At 46.7% G+C, this 18,682-nt stretch overlaps 1 protein-coding gene across 1 annotated transcript in view; it reads right to left on the bottom strand.

Moving 5' to 3' along the window:
* Window positions 1–1,124: 1,124 nt before the first annotated feature.
* SCARA5 (scavenger receptor class A member 5) overlaps window positions 1,125–18,682 on the bottom strand; it is a 123,967-nt gene continuing 106,409 nt past the window's right edge. Inside the window, 4 exon segments of the mRNA XM_061626142.1 lie at window positions 1,125–1,145; window positions 4,055–4,748; window positions 4,750–5,050; window positions 16,166–16,222. Of these exon segments, the coding sequence (XP_061482126.1) occupies window positions 1,125–1,145; window positions 4,055–4,748; window positions 4,750–5,050; window positions 16,166–16,222 (1,073 nt within the window).

Here is an 18,682-nt window from a genome sequence, read left to right as displayed (position 1 = left end):
GTGGATTCAGACTCCTGCCACCCATGTGACAGCCATTTAAAACCTTCATTGTGTGTGTGGGACTATTTTTATATATCATTCATTGAATTATGTACAGCTGGTATAGCACAGTGGGGAGGAGAGCCTGGCTGGGAGTCCAGAGTCTGTGAGTTCAAATCCCCGCTCGTGTCTCCTGGGTGTCTTCAAGGGCCAGCTAAAGATCACCCCCACAGGGAGTGGCTCAGGGGTGACATGCCCTGCCACCTGTGCAGCCATGGGCAAGCTGCATAGTCCCAAGGAGCCCAGTTGCCCCCCAGCTGGCAGTTGCAGACAAGGAAGGGGCTGGCTTGTGCAGCTGTGGCAAGCTGAGCAGGTCCTAGCCAGCTAGGGAGGACTAGCCTCAGAGGGAGGAAATGGTAAATCCCCTCTGAATACCGCTTACCATGAAATCCCTATTCATAGGGTAGCCCTAAGTCGGGATCGACGTGAAGGCAGTCCATTTCCATTTCCATTGAATTATATCATTTTACATCCAACCCTTCTGCCAAGAAGCTCTGGGCAAGTCACAATCAATTTTTGTCCCATTAAAACCCAGTTTAATTCAAACTAGAAAACATAAAAATGCACCAGATCCCATTTAGTTAACCTTCAGCCCTCAAATTTAAATTTCTTCAAATCTGGCCTGCAGACAGACATTTCAGGGTGAGAGCTTCGTAAGAGTTCACCAGGAATGTTCACTGTGAGTCAGTCTTTGACAACCTGGTGCCCTGTGCTGGCTGGGGCTGATGGGAGTTGTAGTCTAAAACATCTGGAGGGCACCAGGTTGGCAAAGGTTATGGGAAGTCAATGCAAAAAGATAAAAAATCTAACCATATTACACTAGCCAAATTTAAGATGAAAGCTAACGAGTGCCAAGTGATCAATTGCTTCACTGTCACTGCAGTGCCTTTGCACTCAGGAAACCGAACGATGGAATATGAGAGCAGGTTTGTGCTGAGCCATTCAGCAGAATGCTGTCTGCACAACTTTCATCATCCCTGTTTTACTAAAAGGACTAGAGACTTGCTCTTTTTTAAGGCAAGGAGGGAGCTGGAATAGCCCTGAGTTCCCCACCCCGAACCACTAAGTTAGAGGAAACGAAGCTATCATGTGAGCGTTAACAGCTCCTGCAGCACATGAGGCACACGCACACATTGGGCCATCTCACTATTTGGGGGCGGGGGAACCTTTGAGCTGAAAAGCTGGTTGTATTCCTGGCTGCTTAAATCCTCTTGAAACATGTGGACCATGGTTGGAATCTAGATACTGGGGCTGGGTGGCTCATTAGCTTGTCCATGAATGGTTGTTATTTCTAAGCATGCTGAGGAGGCCAAAGAGGCAGGTGCCATCTTTCTTGCAATATTTTTCATGCCAGCTGCAACGGGTCCCCTCACTTCAGTCAAGGCCCCTCACTCTTAGAAAGTAAATACGAACCTCCTTGATGTTTGGGGGTTTGCAGCAATGCCTGGATTCTCCCCTCTCCCCAAAAGGAGCCTGTCTGTAGCACAGGGTTGTGTGTCTGCTAATTCCCACCCCCACCCCTTGCTTTGCATAAGACCCAAGAGATTGCCCAGGCCTTTCTTCCTCTCCTGTATTTGTTTTTATTGAGCCTATAACCTCGTCGATCCTCTATAAGGAAAAAAAATAAACACACTTGCTTAGGAAAACAAGCTTGCAAGTCGATACAGCTGCAGAAAGATATCACCAGCTTGGATAATTGGGACCATGTGTCCGTTAGGGAAGTGGAAGATTTATCCCCTAGCACAGAGAGGATTGCTCTCTGAATCCCCCAGAAGGAAGGAAGGAGCCAGCTTCTCATTCCATTCAGGAAATGGACATATTCCAGAAAGTTCCACTCCAGAATTCCTCAGGTACATACGTAATATGCATGCATTTCATTGTTAGGAGCTGTGCCACCCTGGGGGCCCTCTGGGGGCTCAGCTGACTTGAATGGAGGAAGCAAAGCTAGGGCAGAAGTACATGCTGCTGGGATTCAAAAAGGAAAACCACTGTTCAAAATTAAACGGGAAGTAAGGGCATTTGGGAAACTCGGTCACAGATTCATTCACCAAGGATCCCAGTCCCATGGACTGCAGTCACCATGGAACCCAACTGACCGATAGCTATAGCAGTGGAAAGGTGGCCACAGCAGCAGCAGCAGCAGCAGTAGCAGCAGGCAGAATATAAGTCCTGATCAGAAAACATACTAGCACAGGATCACTCCATATAAATAGGACTCCCATTCTGTAGAAACAAGTGACGACTCAAGAGCCAGCATTTTTAAGAAAAACGCACAGAAGAGAAACTAAATGTTACAAGGCCTAGAGAAGTTACATGCCCTGCTGAAGCTTATCAGCAAGAATACGTGCTGGGAAGCTGTTGTGTGATGGCTAGCTTGGAATGCAGATATGGGTGGAGAAATTAATGTGCTGGGTGCATAAGAAATGATGGGCATGCATAAGTTAGAAGATTGACCAATGGAAAGGTGGCAGGATGGCATTAGGGGGCCAATTAGAATGTGTCATGAATTTTTGCTTGCATTGTATAAAAGTGTAGCACCCCCCCATAAGGGGTGTGCTTGTTTTGTGAATTATCGCCTTGCACCTCTTCTGGCCAGAATGAAATAAAGCTTGTTGGACCCTTCAACCTGGGTGTGGTCTTTTGGCTGTACTGCGCACCGGGCAACGAACCCATTTGGGAGACAACACCAGGGCCGGGACTGCACATCCCAACATCTCAGCGGAAGGTGAGTTAGGTCTTCTCCAGGTCACATCACCAGAATGCAGGATAGCACTCAGGGTTAGCAATGGAAAAAGGCATCAATCTCCACTCTGACCCACATTCATAATGTGCAGCACTGTTTCAGTTCTGCTGCAGTTCAGCTCTGACAAAAAACTATGTTCTTTGTCTCGCTGTCCACTGTGGCAGAATTTTAATCAATTACATAATTCCACACCATTCATTGCAGTGCAACAGAAAAACAAGGCAAATTGGGGGAAAGTCATCAATTACGTATCGCCTGCAGACTGAAAGCAGCAGCAGCAGCAGCAGCAAATATTGATTATATCCGCTGGACTGATTTCTATTCCAGCCATGGGACAAATAAGCGAATAAGCAATTTCAGGTCCTGTTTCTGTTGGTATTATCTGGCCTCTCAGGTGCCTGAGGGTTATTGCCAGACTTGAGTTTTCCCTTCTGAGATACCAGGCAGGCCCACCACCACAGGGAGAAACCATCACGATCATTTGTTGTTATGTGCCTCCAAGTCGACGACTTATGGCGACCCTAGGAATCAGCGACCTCCAAGAGCATCTGTCATGGACCACCCTGTTCAGATCTTGTAAGTTCAGGCCTGTGGCTTCCTTTAGGGAATCAATCCACCTCTTGTTTGGCCTTCCTCTTTTTCTACTCCCTTCTCTTTTTCCCAGCATCGTCTTTTCTAGTGAATCATGTCTTCTCATGATGTGTCTAAAGTATGACAACCTCAGTTTCATCATTTTAGCTTCTAGTGATAGAATCACAGAATCACAGAGTTGGAAGGGGCCTTGTAGGCCATCGAGTCCAACCCCTGCTTACAGCAGGAAATCCACAGCTAGAGCATCTCCCGCAGATAGCTGTCCAGCCTCTGCTTGAAGACATCCAGCAAAGGGGATCCCACCACCTCCCTAGGCAGTCGGTTCCATTGCCCAACTGCCCTTACTGTCCAGAAGTTCCTTCTAATGTCCAATCTGAATCTACGCTCCTGCAACTTAAAACCATTAGACCTAGTCCTACCCTCTGGGGCAGCAGAGAACAAATCTGTACCCTCCTCTATGTGACAGCCCGTCAGGTACTTAAAGAGTGTAATCATGTCGCCCCTCAGCCTTCTCTTCACCAGACTGAACATGCCAAGTTCCTTCAACCTTTCCTCATAACACTTGTTCTCCATACCGGCTATCATCCTCATCGCCCTCTTCTGAACCCGCTCTAACTTGTCTATATCTTTCTTAAAATGAGGCACCCAGAACTGAACGCAGTATTCCAGATGAGGCCTGACTAATGCAGAATATAGTGGGACTATTACTTCCCTCGACCTGGAAACTATAGCTCTGTTTATGCAGCCCAAAACCGCGTTTGCCTTTTTTGCCGCAGCATCACACTGCTGGGTCATGTTCAACTTGCAATCCACTACAATTCCAAGGTCCTTCTCACACGCACGACTGCTAAGCCGGGTATTTCCCATCCTGTACCCGTGCATTTTGTTTTTGTGGCCTAAATGCAGAATCCTGCATTTGTCTTTATTGAATTTCATTTTATTAATTTCAGCCCAATTTTCTAGTCTATCCAGGTCCCTTTGGATTTTATTCCTGTCTTCCATTGTGTTAGCTATCCCTCCCAGTTTCGTATCATCCGCAAACTTCATAAGGCTTCCCTCCACCCCATCATCTAAGTCATTGATAAAAATGTTGAAGAGTATCGGCCCCAGGACAGAACCCTGTGGCACTCCACTCGAGACCTACTTCCAGTCCAAAGCAGAGCCACCGACGACCACTCTTTGAGTACGGTTTTCCAACCAGTTGTGAATCCACCTGACAGTATTTCCATGTAGTCCGCATTTGACCAGTTTGCTAATCAAAAGGTCGTGGGGGACTTTGTCAAATGCTTTGCTGAAATCTAGATATATGACATCTACAGCATTTCCACCATCTACTAAGCTAGTGACCTGATCAAAAAAAGAGATGAGATTAGTTTGATTTTTTCTTGACAAACCCATGCTGGCTCCTTCTAATCACAGCATTGTCATCTAGATAGTTGCCAATGGATTCTTTTATTATCCGTTCTAATATCTTTCCTGGTATTGAAGTCAGACTGACCGGCCTGTAATTCCCCGGATCTTCTTTTTTACCCTTTTTAAAGAGCGGGATGACGTTTGCCAGTCTCCAATCCTCCGGCACCTCTCCTGTTCTCCAGGATTTCTCAAAGATGATGGCAAGAGGTTCCGAGAGTACATCCGCAAGTTCCTTCAATACTCTGGGATGCAGTTCGTCAGGCCCTGGAGATTTGAACTCATTTAGGTTAACTAGGTATTTCCTGACTATCTCATCATCAATCTCAAACTGCAGTCCCGACCCCTTACTGAGATTGCTACCGATGCAAGGTTGCAAGGTTGCACACCCCCTGGGATAAAAACCAAAGAAATGATGAAATGTTAAAAGGGGTAGGCCTAGAAGTAGGCATTGTGAGAGCAGGGGCACAGGATATAAATTCAGAAGAGCAAAATTCCCACAGGCCTAACCACAAGTGCCAAAGACACTTGAAGAGAGACACTGCTTACAAGTGCCTGTACGCTAATGCTAGGAGCCTCCGAACCAAGATGGGAGAACTGGAGTGCTTGGTCTTAGAGAAGAGCATTGATATAGTGAGCATAACCGAGACCTGGTGGAATGGAGAAAACCAGTGGGATACGGTTATCCCTGGATATAAACTATATCGGAAGGACAGGGAAGGACGTATTGGTGGCGGAGTCGCTCTATACGTGAAAGAAGGCATTGAATCCAGCAAGCTCGAAACCCCAAAAGAGGCAGACTCCTCCACAGAATCGTTGTGGGTGGTGATACCGTGCCCCAGGAGGGACTTAATACTGGGAACGATCTATCGTCCCCCTGATCAAAATGCTCAGGGAGACCTTGAGATGAGATATGAAATTGAGGAAGCATCCAAACTAGGAAATGTGGTAGTAATGGGTGACTTCAACTACCCGCACATAGACTGGCCGCATATGTGTTCCAGTCATGACAAAGAAGCAAAGTTTCTAGATATTCTAAATGACTATTCCCTAGACCAGTTGGTCATGGAAGCGACCAGAGGGACGGCAACCCTGGACTTAATCCTCAGTGGGGACCGGGACCTGGTGCGAGATGTAAGTGTTGTTGAACCGATTGGGAGCAGTGACCACAGTGCTATTAAATTAAACATACATGTAACTGGCCAATTGCCAAGAAAATCCAACACGGTCACATTTGACTTCAAAAGAGGAAACTTCACAAAAATGAGGGGATTGGTAAAAAGAAAGCTGAAAAACAAAGTCCAGAGGGTCACATCACTCAAAAATGCTTGGAAGTTGTTTAAAAACACTGTATTAGAAGCTCAACTGGAGTGCATACCGCAGATCAGAAAAGGTACCGCCAGGGCCAAGAAGATGCCAGCATGGTTAACGAGCAAAGTCAAGGAAGCTCTTAGAGGCAAAAAGTCTTCCTTCAGAAAATGGAAGTCTTGTCCGAGTGAAGAAAATAAAAAAGAACACAAACTCTGGCAAAAGAAATGCAAGAAGACAATAAGGGATGCTAAAAAAGAATTTGAGGAGCACATTGCTAAGAACATAAAAACAAACAACAAAAAATTCTATAAATACATTCAAAGCAGGAGACCATCTAGGGAGACAATTGGACCCTTGGATGATAAGGGAGTCCAAGGTGTACTAAAGAACGATAAGGAGATTGCAGAGAAGCTAAATGAATTCTTTGCATCTGTCTTCACAGTGGAAGATATAGGGCAGATCCCTGAACCTGAACTAACATTTGCAGGAAGGGATTCTGAGGAACTGTGACAAATAGTGGTAACGAGAGAGGAAGTTCTAAGCTTAATGGACAATATAAAAACTGACAAATCACCGGGCCCGGATGGCATCCACCCGAGAGTTCTCAAAGAACTCAAATGTGAAATTGCTGATCTGCTAACTAAAATATGTAACTTGTCCCTTGGGTCCTCCTCCGTGCCTGAGGACTGGAAAGTGGCAAATGTAACGCCAATCTTCAAAAAGGGATCCAGAGCGGATCCCGGAAATTACAGGCCAGTTAGCTTAACTTCTGTCCCTGGAAAACTGGTAGAAAGTATTATTAAAGCTAGATTAACTAAGCACATAGAAGAACAAGCCTTGCTGAAGCAGAGCCAGCATGGCTTCTGCAAGGGAAAGTCCTGTCTCAGTAACCTATTAGAATTCTTTGAGAGTGTCAACAAGCATATAGATAGAGGTGATCCAGTGGACATAGTGTACTTAGACTTTCAAAAAGCGTTTGACAAGGTACCTCACCAAAGACCTCTGAGGAAGCTTAGCAGTCATGGAATAAGAGGAGAGGTCCTCTTGTGGATAAGGAATTGGTTAAGAAGCAGAAAGCAGAGAGTAGGAATAAACGGACAGTTCTCCCAATGGAGGGCTGTAGAAAGTGGAGTCCCTCAAGGATCGGTATTGGGACCTGTACTTTTCAACTTGTTCATTAATGACCTAGAATTAGGAGTGAGCAGTGAAGTGGCCAAGTTTGCTGATGACACTAAATTGTTCAGGGTTGTTAAAACAAAAAGGGATTGCGAAGAGCTCCAAAAAGACCTCTCCAAACTGAGTGAATGGGCGGGAAAATGGCAAATGCAATTCAATATAAACAAGTGTAAAATTATGCATATTGGAGCAAAAAAATCTGAATTTCACATATACGCTCATGGGGTCTGAACTGGCGGTGACCGACCAGGAGAGAGACCTCGGGGTTGTAGTGGACAGCACGATGAAAATGTCGACCCAGTGTGCGGCAGCTGTGAAAAAGGCAAATTCCATGCTAGCGATAATTAGGAAAGGTATTGAAAATAAAACAGCCGATATCATAATGCCGTTGTATAAATCTATGGTGCGGCCGCATTTGGAATACTGTGTACAGTTCTGGTCGCCTCATCTCAAAAAGGATATTATAGAGTTGAAAAAGGTTCAGAAGAGGGCAACCAGAATGATCAAGGGGATGGAGCGACTCCCTTACGAGGGAAGGTTGCAGCATTTGGGGCTTTTTAGTTTAGAGAAAAGGCGGGTCAGAGGAGACATGATAGAAGTGTATAAAATTATGCATGGCATTGAGAAAGTGGATAGAGAAAAGTTCTTCTCCCTCTCTCATAATACTAGAACTCGTGGACATTCAAAGAAGCTGAATGTTGGAAGATTCAGGACAGACAAAAGGAAGTACTTCTTTACTCAGTGCATAGTTAAACTATGGAATTTGCTCCCACAAGATGCAGTAATGGCCACCAGCTTGGATGGCTTTAAAAGAAGATTAGACAAATTCATGGAGGACAGGGCTATCAATGGCTACTAGCCGTGATGGCTGTGCTGTGCCACCCTAGTCAGAGGCAGCATGCTTCTGAAAACCAGTTGCCGGAAGCCTCAGGAGGGGAGAGTGTTCTTGCACTCGGGTCCTACTTGCGGGCTTCCCCCAGGCATCTGGTTGGCCACTGTGAGAACAGGATGCTGGACTAGATGGGCCACTGGCCTGATCCAGCAGGCTCTTCTTATGTTCTTATGTTCACACTGTTCCCTTTTTGGGAGAAAACGGAGGCAAAATAGGTGTTGAGCAGTTCTGCTTTTTCCTCGTTAACTGTCAACATTTTGCCATCCTCATTGAGCAGCAGTCCCACCGTTTGCTTGGTCTTTCTCTTGCTTCGAACATATCTGAAAAACCCCTTTTTGTTGTTCCTCGCTTCCCTCGCCAGCCTCAGCTCATTCTGGGTTTTAGCTTTCCTTACGCTATTCCTGCAAGCCCGAGCCGCTCGTCGGTACCCTTCCTTGGTGATGCGTCCTTCCTTCCATTCTTTATACATGCTCTTTTTTACTTTTACCTCCTCCACCAGTCTTCCGTGTAGCCACATTGGCTTTTTCCGATGTCTTCCATTTTTCTTCCTCTTTGGAATTGTTTGCGATTGCGCTTTTTGTAATACGTTCTTCATGAACTCCCACGCTTGTTGGGCTCCTTTCTTCTTTAGTCTATCTAGCCACGGGATCCTACCCATCCTTTCCCTGAGCTTGCTAAAATTGGCTTTCCTGAAATCCAAGGTCCATGTTTGACTATATTCTTCTTTGGCTTTCCCCAGAATCCCGAATTCCAGCATTACGTGGTCACTTTCCCCCAAGGTACCGACCGCTTTAATTCCCGTGACCAATTCGTCCGTGTTAGTTAAGATCAGGTCCAGGATTGCCGATCCCCTTGTTCCTTCTTCTACTTTTTGAAAGAGGAAGTTATCAGCAAGGCCCATCAGGAATTTGTTGGAGGCTTTGTGCTTCGCAGAGTTTGTCTCCCAGCAGATATCTGGGTAGTTGAAGTCCCCCATCACTACTACTTCTTGCCTCCTTGAGATTTCAGAGATTTGTTTGAGAAAGGCCTCGTCTACCACCTCTTCTTGGCCAGGGGGTCTGTAGTAGACACCTACTACCATGTCGGTTTTATTTGTTTCTCCATTTATTTTTACCCAAATGGTCTCTACCGGACCACTTTGTTCGCTCTCTTGGATTTCCATAGAGGTGTATTTGTCTTTGACGTATAACGCTACTCCCCCTCCTTTTCTGTTGCTTCTATTCTTTCTGTAGAGTTTATATCCTTGAATGGCTATATTCCAATCATGGGAGTCATCCCACCAAGTCTCTGTTATCCCTATGAAGTCATATTTGCCTTGATGCACTAAGACTTCAAGCTCCTCTTGCTTCTTTCCCAAGCTCTGCGCGTTGGTATATAGACAGCAGAAGTCTCTTTTGTCCTGATTGGATTCCTCCGTTAATATACCGTGAGCTTTGCCGTGCATCCCTTTCTCTCTCCCAGTGTCTCCTGTACCCTTCAAATTGTTGCGTTTACAATCCGCTGTCTTTGGATCGGTACTTAAGCTATCATCTCCATCCCCCAGAGGCTTTAGTTTAAAGCCCTCTTGATGAGTTTTGCCATACTTCTGCCCAAGAGATTCTTCCCAGGCCTCGTGAGGTGCAGCCCATCTCTTGCCAACAGTCCCCCCTCCAAGAAGCTTAGACCATGGTCCCAGAATCCAAACCTCTCCCGTCGACACCATCTGCGTAACCAGTCGTTGACCTGCAGTATCTTCCTTTCCCTTTGTAGTCCTCGATCCTTCACGGGAAGAATCGACGAGAAGACCACCTGCGCCCCCAAATGCTTGACCTTCCTACCCAGAGCCTCATAGTCCGAGGTGATCTGTTCCACGGTGTTTCTGGCCGTGTCGTTCGTGCCCACATGGATGAGGAGAAAGGGGTACCTATCTTGGTTCCCAATGAGCCTCAGCAGGTTGTCAGCGACGTCCCGGATGCGCGCCCCAGGGAGACAACAGACTTCCCGATTCATTTTGTCCGGCTGGCATACCGGTGCCTCTACCCCCCTGAGCAACGAGTCTCCAACCACCAGCACCCTCCTCTTTTTGCCGCGAGCAGTGGTTGCATGAGCTTCCTTCTTCCGGGGTGTGGAGTCTTCCTTTGCAGTCAGTGGCTGTTGATGCAGGTGAGTTTGTTGAGGCTCTTCAGAGGTGCTGTCTGCCAAGAGACACTGAAAGCGATTTGTTAGTTGCAGCAGTTCTGAATCCCTCCTGTTTTTCCTTGCCCTTACAGTGACAGTCCTCCATGGGGATTTGTAGCTGTTGCAGTCCTGTTCTTCCTTGTCACTTTCTTCCTGTACTTTGTGTCGCTCCCTTAATTCCTCTTGTGTTCTATCGAGGAAGTCCTCATCTTCTCTGATAAGTTGCAGGGTGTCTATGCGTTGCTGCAGCCCCCTGACCTTTTCTTCTAGGAGCGCCACCAATCTGCACTTGCTGCAAGTGTAATCGCGGCTGGTTTCCGTCAAGAAGATGAACATAGCGCACACCTTGCAGGTGACAACAACTGATAGAACAAAGATGGCTGCCGCAGTGAGAGGAGTGTTTGTATTCTCCTCTACTAAACTTTACTAACCTCAGTTGGACTATCTTTGTGTGCCCCCGAGTGGCGGTGTCTTGCAGTGCTGGAGTCGTCCCGGTGGTGGACGAAGGTGGCATGGAGTTTCTTGGGCCGGTCTGTGACTGAGAGAGGGCAGTTGGGTGGGCTTCGCTGCCGGACTGCCGGATTTGCCAGGCTGTTTTGCCCTTGCTCCCTTTGCCGCCGCTTCTTCCTCGGACCGCGACGGTCGGCGAGTTTGCCATCGGGGCTGGTGGGGATGCCCATTCGGCCCGCCGTTGTCATCTACTTGCTGCCGCTGCGGTGTTGTGGGTTGCAGGGGAGAGTGCTGCTTCCCATGCCTTGGCGGTGTTTGTTTCGTGCGCCCACCCGCTGCGTCTCTCCTGGTCTCCTGGTCTGCTGGAAGAGGAGGAGACACTGGGAAATAGGGGATGCTGCCGCTGCTCTTGTCATCTGCTGGAGGGAAAACTGTTGCTGTCGTCTGCGAGTGCGTTGCTGTTTTTCTGTTTTTACTGTCTGTTTACCATCTGTTACCATCATTCTCTTCCCCGGTTGGATTGCTGTAGATCGGCGGGTGTTGTGCCTTGCAGGATTGGATTCCGGACGCTGCCCAGCTGTATCTTACTTTTTCCATCTGCCGCCAGAGAAGGGGCGTTTGTGTTCGCTGTTAATTGCTGTGGCTGCTGCTCCTTTCTGGCTATTACTATTGCTGCCCAATTTTAAAAAAGGAGAGCTGCTAACATTGCCATTTTGCACTTACTTGCAGTTCTTGTTTTGTGTGTGTGTGAGTGTGGTGGTGTGCGTTGGGAGTGACTGTGTTTGTGGATTGTTGTGTAAGTTTGGGTTTGTGTCATGTGCCTGGGAGAGAGAATTCAGCGGCGAGTGGGAAGATCCGAGGGGGCCCCAATTGGCGTAGTGACGGGTAGAGGGAGATATGGCGTTGTGCGGAAGACTTGCCAGGTGAGGGGAACTCGGCCCAGACAGTTAACGGCTGTGCCTTGTTCCGGTCTTCCCCACACCCACAGGTTTGTTGGGTGTTCTATCAGCCAGCTCTCAGATCTCCGGATGCTGCTTCTAAACGCCAGATCGGTACATAACAAAATCTCCCTCATCCATGACTTGATTATGGACAAGGCAGCCCATCTGGCGTGTATAACTGAGACCTGGGTGGGTGAGCAGGGAGGAGTTGGTCTCTCCCAGATATGCCCACTGGGGTACTTGGTTCAGCATCAGGGTAGATCTGAGGGTCGGGGAGGTGGGGTTGCTGTGGTCTATAGGAGTTCCATCTCCCTCTCCAAGCACCCTGTCCATGTGACTACTGGTCTAGAGTGTTTACATCTTGTGTTGGACCAACGTGACAGATTAGGGATTCTGTTGGTGTACCGCCCACCCAGCTGCCCAATGGACTCCCTAACTGAGCTGACGGAGGTGGTCTCGGATGTATTGCTGAGATCCCCCAGATTGTTGATGCTGGGGGATGTCAACATCCATGCCGAGGCCGCCTTATCTGGGGCGGCTCAGGACTTCATGGTTTCCATGACAACCATGGGGCTGTCACAATATGCTATTGGCCCAACGCATGTAGCAGGACATACTCTGGATTTGGTTTTTGCAACTGGACAGGGGGATGGTGATCTGAATGTAGGGAGTTTTACATCAGTCCCTTTGTCATGGACAGATCACCACTTGCTGAGGTTTAGACTTACAGCGGCTCTTCCCCTCTGTAAGGGTGGGGGATCTATTAAGATGGTCCGCCCCCAGAGGCTAATGGTTCCTAGTGATTTTCAAAGGGCTCTGGGGAGTTTTCCGGCTGATAGGACTGGTGCTCCTGTCAAAACCCTGGTTGAACTGTAGAATACAGAAAAGACCCGGGCGGTTGACAGGATCGCTCCTGCTCGCCCTCTCCTGTGTAGAGCTCATGCAGCTCCATGGTATACTCTGGAGCTGAGAGCGATGAAACAGGATAGGAGACGGCTGGAGTGCAGATGGAGGCGAACTCCTGATGGATGCAATTATGCACTGGTAAGTGCCTATACTAAGTTGTACTTAGGAGCAGTGAGGGCAGCAAAAAAACAATATTTTGCTGCCACTATTAAATCATCTATCTGCCGTCCAGCTGAGCTTTTTAAAATTGTCCGGCGGCTATTACACTCTGGCCCTAGAGACATGGTCGAGTCATCTGAGGCCCGCTGCAATGAATTTGCTAGGCACTTCCAGGAAAAAATCCTTTGCATCCGCCGGGACTTGGACTCCAATGTTGTAGCAGTTGAATCGAATGAGGTATCCAGAGCACGGCCTTGTCCTGATTCGTTGGATGAGTTTCAGTTGGTACAGCTTGAGGACGTTGACAAGGTGCTTGGAGTGGTGCGTGCAACCACTTCTGGGCTGGATCCTTGCCCCTCGTGGCTAATAACAGCTAGTAGGATTGGAACAGCCGGCTGGGCCAGGGAAGTGATTAATGCCTCATTGCGAGAGGGAGTGGTCCCTGGCTGCCTGAAGGAGGCGGTAGTAAGACCACTTCTGAAGAAACCGTCCCTGGACCCAGAAAATCTTGATAATTACAGGCCGGTAGCAAATGTCCCATTCCTGGGCAAGGTCCTGGAACGAGTGGTTGCTGGCCAGCTCCAGACACTCTTGGATGAAACCGATTATCTAGATCCATTTCAGTTGGGTTTCAGGCCAGGTTTTGGCACAGAGACAGCCTTGGTCGCCCTGTATGATGACCTTTGTCGGGAGAGAGACAGGGGGAGTGTGACTCTGTTGATTCTCCTTGATCTCTCAGCGGCTTTTGATACCATCGACCATGGTATCCTTTTGGGGAGACTCGCTGATTTGGGAGTTGGCGGTACTGCCTGGCAGTGGTTCCGCTCCTACTTGGCGGGCCGTCTCCAGAAGGTAGTGCTTGGCGAACATTGCTCGGCACCCTGGGCTCTCCAATATAGGGTTCCGCAGGGGTCAGTTCTGTCCCCCATGCTTTTTAATACCTATATGAAGCCACTGGGTGCGGTCATCAGGAGTTTTGGGGTGCACTGCCATCAATATGCTGATGACACGCAACTCTACTTCTCCTTTTCATCTTTCTCAGGTGAGGCTGTCGATATGCTGAACCGATGCCTGACTGCGACAATGGACTGGATGAAAGCTAATAAACTGAGGCTCAATCCAGACAAGACTGAGGTACTGTTAGTGGGTGCTTCTCCTGACCGGATGGTGGATGTTCAACCTGTTCTGGATGGGGTTGCACTCCCCCTGAAGGAGCAGGTTCGTAGCTTGGGAGTTCTTTTAGAACCATCCCTGTCACTTGAGGCTCAGGTAGCCTCGGTGGCACGGAATGCTTTTTACCAACTTCGGTTGGTGGCCCAGCTACACCCCTATCTGGATAGAGAGAATCTCGCTTCGGTTGTCCATGCTCTGGTAACCTCGAAGTTAGATTACTGCAATGCGCTCTACGTGGGGCTGCCTTTGAAGACGGTCTGGAAACTGCAGCTTGTACAAAATGCAGCGGCCAGATTGATAACAGGGACTAGGCATTCCGATCATATAACACAGATCCTGGCTCGCTTGCATTGGCTGCCTATATGTTTCCGGGCCAGGTTCAAAGTGCTGGTTTTAACCTATAAAGCCTTATATGGCGCGGGACCACAACACCTGGTGGAACGCCTCCCCCGATATGAACCCACCCGTACAGTATGCTCTACATCGAAGACCCTCCTCCGGGTACCTACTCATAGGGAAGCTCGGAGGGTGACAACAAGAAAAAGGGCCTTCTCAGTGGTGGCCCCCGAATTATGGAACAATCTCCCTGATGAGGTATGCCTGGTGCCAACATTACTATCATTTCGGCACCAGGTTAAAACTTTCCTCTTTTCCCAGGCATTTTAGCATTTTAGTATGTGTTGAAAACTGTCTTGATTCTTCTGGGTATTTTATAATTTTAAAGTTTTTTAAAAAGTTTTAAATTTGTTTATATGTGACCTATTGTATTTTATGTTTGAATGTTGTGCACCGCCCAGACAGCTTCGGCTATGGGGCGGTATAGAAATTTAATAAATAAATAAATAAATTGATCCCCCTCCATTTTCTGTTTGTTGTTTACTATTCCTGTTGTCAGTGGCAGTCTTGATATTCCTGTTGTCAGTGCCAGGAATTAGTTGAACGGATTGTAGTTTGTGTGTGTGTCTGTGTGTTTAATTCGCGCACCGTCAGTTCTGGTTTAATTTGTTCTAACACCCAATTATTTGTCTTTTTCGCAGTCCATGGTATGCGCAAAGCTCTCCTCCAACACCACATTTCAAATGAGTTGATTTTTCTCTTATCCGCTTTCTTCACTGTCCAACTTTCACATCCATATATAGGGATTGGGAATACCATGGTCTGAATGATCCTGACTTTAGTGTTCAGTGATACATCTTTGCATTTGAGGACCTTTTCTAGTTCTCTCACAGCTGCCCTCCCCAGTCTTAGCCTCCTTCTGATTTCTTGACTATTGTCTCCATTTTGGTTAATGACTGTGCCAAGGTATTGATAATCTTTGACAAGTTGCATGTCCTCATTGTCAACTGTAAAGTTGCATAAATCTTCTGTTGTCATTACTTTAGTCTTTTTGACATTCAGCCGTAGTCCTGCTTTTGTGCTTTCCTCTTTAACTTTCATCAGCATTCGTTTCAAATCATTACTGGTTTCTGCTAAGAGTATGGTATTGTCTGCATATCTTAATTGATATTTCTCCCTCCAATTTTCACACCTCCTTCATATTGGTCCAGTCCTGCTTTCTGTATGATATGTATGATATAGATTAAATAAATAGAGTGATAAAATACACCCCTGTCTCACACCCTTTCTGATGGGGAACCAGTCGGTTTCTCCATATTCTGTCCTTAGTTAACAATACTAAGGGCAACAAATCTCATGATTTCATGCCAAAATGCTGGGTAACTGTTGTGCACGCATATTGTTGGATATTGCACTGAAGCATAGGATTTGTAATCTTTATGAAGGGGAAGCATTGAACTGCACTAATTCTTCAGGAACTCCTGCTGTCGGTCAACACCCTGGTGCCAAACACATTGGTAGCATGCATGCTATATATGTACCTGAGGAATTCTGGAGTTTAACATTCCGGAACATGTCCATTCCCTGAATGGAATTAATCTCCCCCCGCCCACCTTAAGACCCATATTAACAATATTATGCTAAGCCATACGTTGCGCCCCTCTCCTGTGTCTGTTTGCATCAAAAATAAAAACCCAGGCACTTCACCGCTTAACAGGCTCCTATGCCCTTAATAGCAACCACACCTGCCCCTTTGCCTAGCATGGATGGGAAAGGCTTGCCTTCTCAATGACTTCTTCTCCCATAGCAGTTAAAGGCAGAGGAGCACTGGCAAAAACAAAAGGTGGCAACCCACTGAGGAGAATCAAAACCCTGCTTTACCTGGTTCTCCGCCTCGTTCTCCTTTGTCCCCTTTCTCACCCTTTGATCCTCGGTCACCTGAAAACAGAAAAGTGATATCAGAGGAAGGGCGGTGATGGATTATGTGCCACAAACGAACCGTCATAAGGGTTCAAATGGGATATTGCTCAGGAACTGTGTGGGGTACTTGAAGCTTGTCAACTCTGTATGTTATTTCCTGCTGGTGGATGCCAAATTAATATGAGCAAATGCTTATTTCCATATCTCTGTCTCAGGTAGTTTGACTTTGCCCCGTGATTGCATATTGTAGGGATATGGCATCTTGCATCTTGGAGAAAGCTGCCTGAAGACATGTTGATGCTCCTGGGGTGGACGATGGCACCAAGAGGTTCAAACACTAAATAAATAAATAAATGGCTACCAATTTGGATTAAAAGGGAATTTGACAAATTCACGGAGGATCAGGTACTAGCCATGATGGCAGTGTTCTACCTCCACTGTCGGAGACAGTATGACTCTGAATATTAGTTGCTAGGAATCACACATGGGGAGAGTTGGTTTTGCTCACAGGTCCCGCTTTCATGCTTCCCTTCGGGGCATTTGGGGCATTTAATTAAGAACTGAACTTAAGAAATACAACCATAATTTGAAATGTGTACTTCCATCTGGCAATCTATGTCCTCACTGTGGGAGGCTGTGTGGATCCAGAATTGGCCTCCACAGTCACTTACGGACTCACCGTTAAAGACCTTATCTTGGAAGACAATCTTACTCGTCCACGAGTGATCTCCAATGAATGAATGATGTAGTAGTAATGAGGGGCTTCAATTACTTCAATATCTGTTGGGAGACAAATTCTGCCAAACACGGCCCCTCCAAAAAATTCCTGACTTTTGTGGAGATACCTTTCTCCTACAGAAAGTGGAGGAAGTAGCTAGAGGATCAACTATCCCTGACTTAATTATAACCAACAGAGATGACTTGGTGGATGAAGTGGCAGTGACAGGAACTCTGGGGGAAAGTGACCATGTTACACTAGAGTTCTTGATTTTAAAGGAAGCACAAGCTGACAGTAGCCATACGTGTAACCTGGACTTCAGGAAAGCTGATTTTAATAAACTCAAAACAATAGTAATGTAGGTTCCGTGGCAAGCACCCTAATGAGAAAAGGATGGGTGGGAGTTTCTAAAAGAGGAAATGCTAAAGGCACAATGGCAAACAATTCCATCAAAGAAAAAAGGGGGAAGAGAGCAGAAGAAGCCAATGTGGTTTCACAGAAAGCTTAGAGATGATCTGACAACAAAAAAGGACACATACAGGAAGTAGAAGGAAGGCCGGGCCACAAAGGAAGAGAACAGGCAGGTATCACGTAATTGCAGGGATGGTGTCAGGAAGGCTAAAGCTGAGAATGAGCTGAGGTTAGTGAGAGATGCTAAAAGCAACAAAAAAGCTTTCTTCAGGTATGTCCAGAGAAAAGAAACGGTGGCACAGCTACTCAGTGAGGATGGCAAAATGATAACAGATGACAAAAAAGGTAGTCTTCTCCCAAAAGAGGGTTTAAAACTCTCCTGAGAAATGTGAAGTTGAAGGGGCGGGAATACAGCTTGAAACTGATAGATAAATGGTCAAGGAATACCTAATCAACAAAGTGATTCAAGTTTAAATTGGCAGGGCCCGATGAACTGCATCCTAGAGCATTGAAGGAACTGGCTCAAGAATTCTCAGAACCACTGTCTATTATCTTTGCAAAATCGTGGCGGGCGGGTGAAGTGCCGGATAACTGGAGGAGGGCTCATGTTGTCCCCATCTTCAAAAAGGGCAAAAAGGAGGAACTTGGGAACTAAGAACCAGTCAGCCTGACATCAATCCCTGGGAAAATTCTGGAGCAGATTATAAAGCAGTCAAACTGTAAGCACCTTGAAAACAATGCAGAGATTACTAGAAGCCAACATGGATTTATCAAGAACAAATCCTGTCAGACTAATCTTTTCTGGGTTTTTTGATTGGTTAACCTCCCTAGAATCCTGTGGACATATCTTGACTTCAGCAAAGCTTCTGACAAAGTGCCCCATGATTTTCTGATTAGCAAGATATCTAAATGTGGGCTGAATGGAACAACTATCAGATGGATCCACAGTTGGCTACAGAATCGTACTCAAAGAGTGCTTATCAATGGTTCGAACTGGGTGGAAGTAATGAGTGGGGTACTACAGGGCTCGGTCCTGGGCCCAGTGCTCTTCAACCTTTTCATTACTTGGATGTGGAGATGCAAATTTGCAGATGATACAAAATTGGGAGGGATAGCTAATACTTTGGAAGACAAACAAAATTCAAAGCATTCTTGATAGGCTGGAGCACTGGGCTGAAAACAACAGAATGACATTTAACAGGGATATGTGCAAAGTTTTACACCTAGGAAAAAGAAACCAAATGACAGTTATAAGATGGGGGATACTTGGCTCAGTAATATGACATGCGAGAAGGATCTTGGAATTGTAGTTGATCACAAGCTGAATATGAGTGAACAGTGTGATGTGG

This window comes from Rhineura floridana, chromosome 4, assembly GCF_030035675.1.
Source record: "Rhineura floridana isolate rRhiFlo1 chromosome 4, rRhiFlo1.hap2, whole genome shotgun sequence".
Classification (NCBI taxonomy): domain Eukaryota; kingdom Metazoa; phylum Chordata; class Lepidosauria; order Squamata; family Rhineuridae; genus Rhineura; species Rhineura floridana.
The sequence above is the reverse complement of the archived record's forward strand: the minus strand, read 5'-3'. Positions and strand labels throughout refer to the sequence as shown.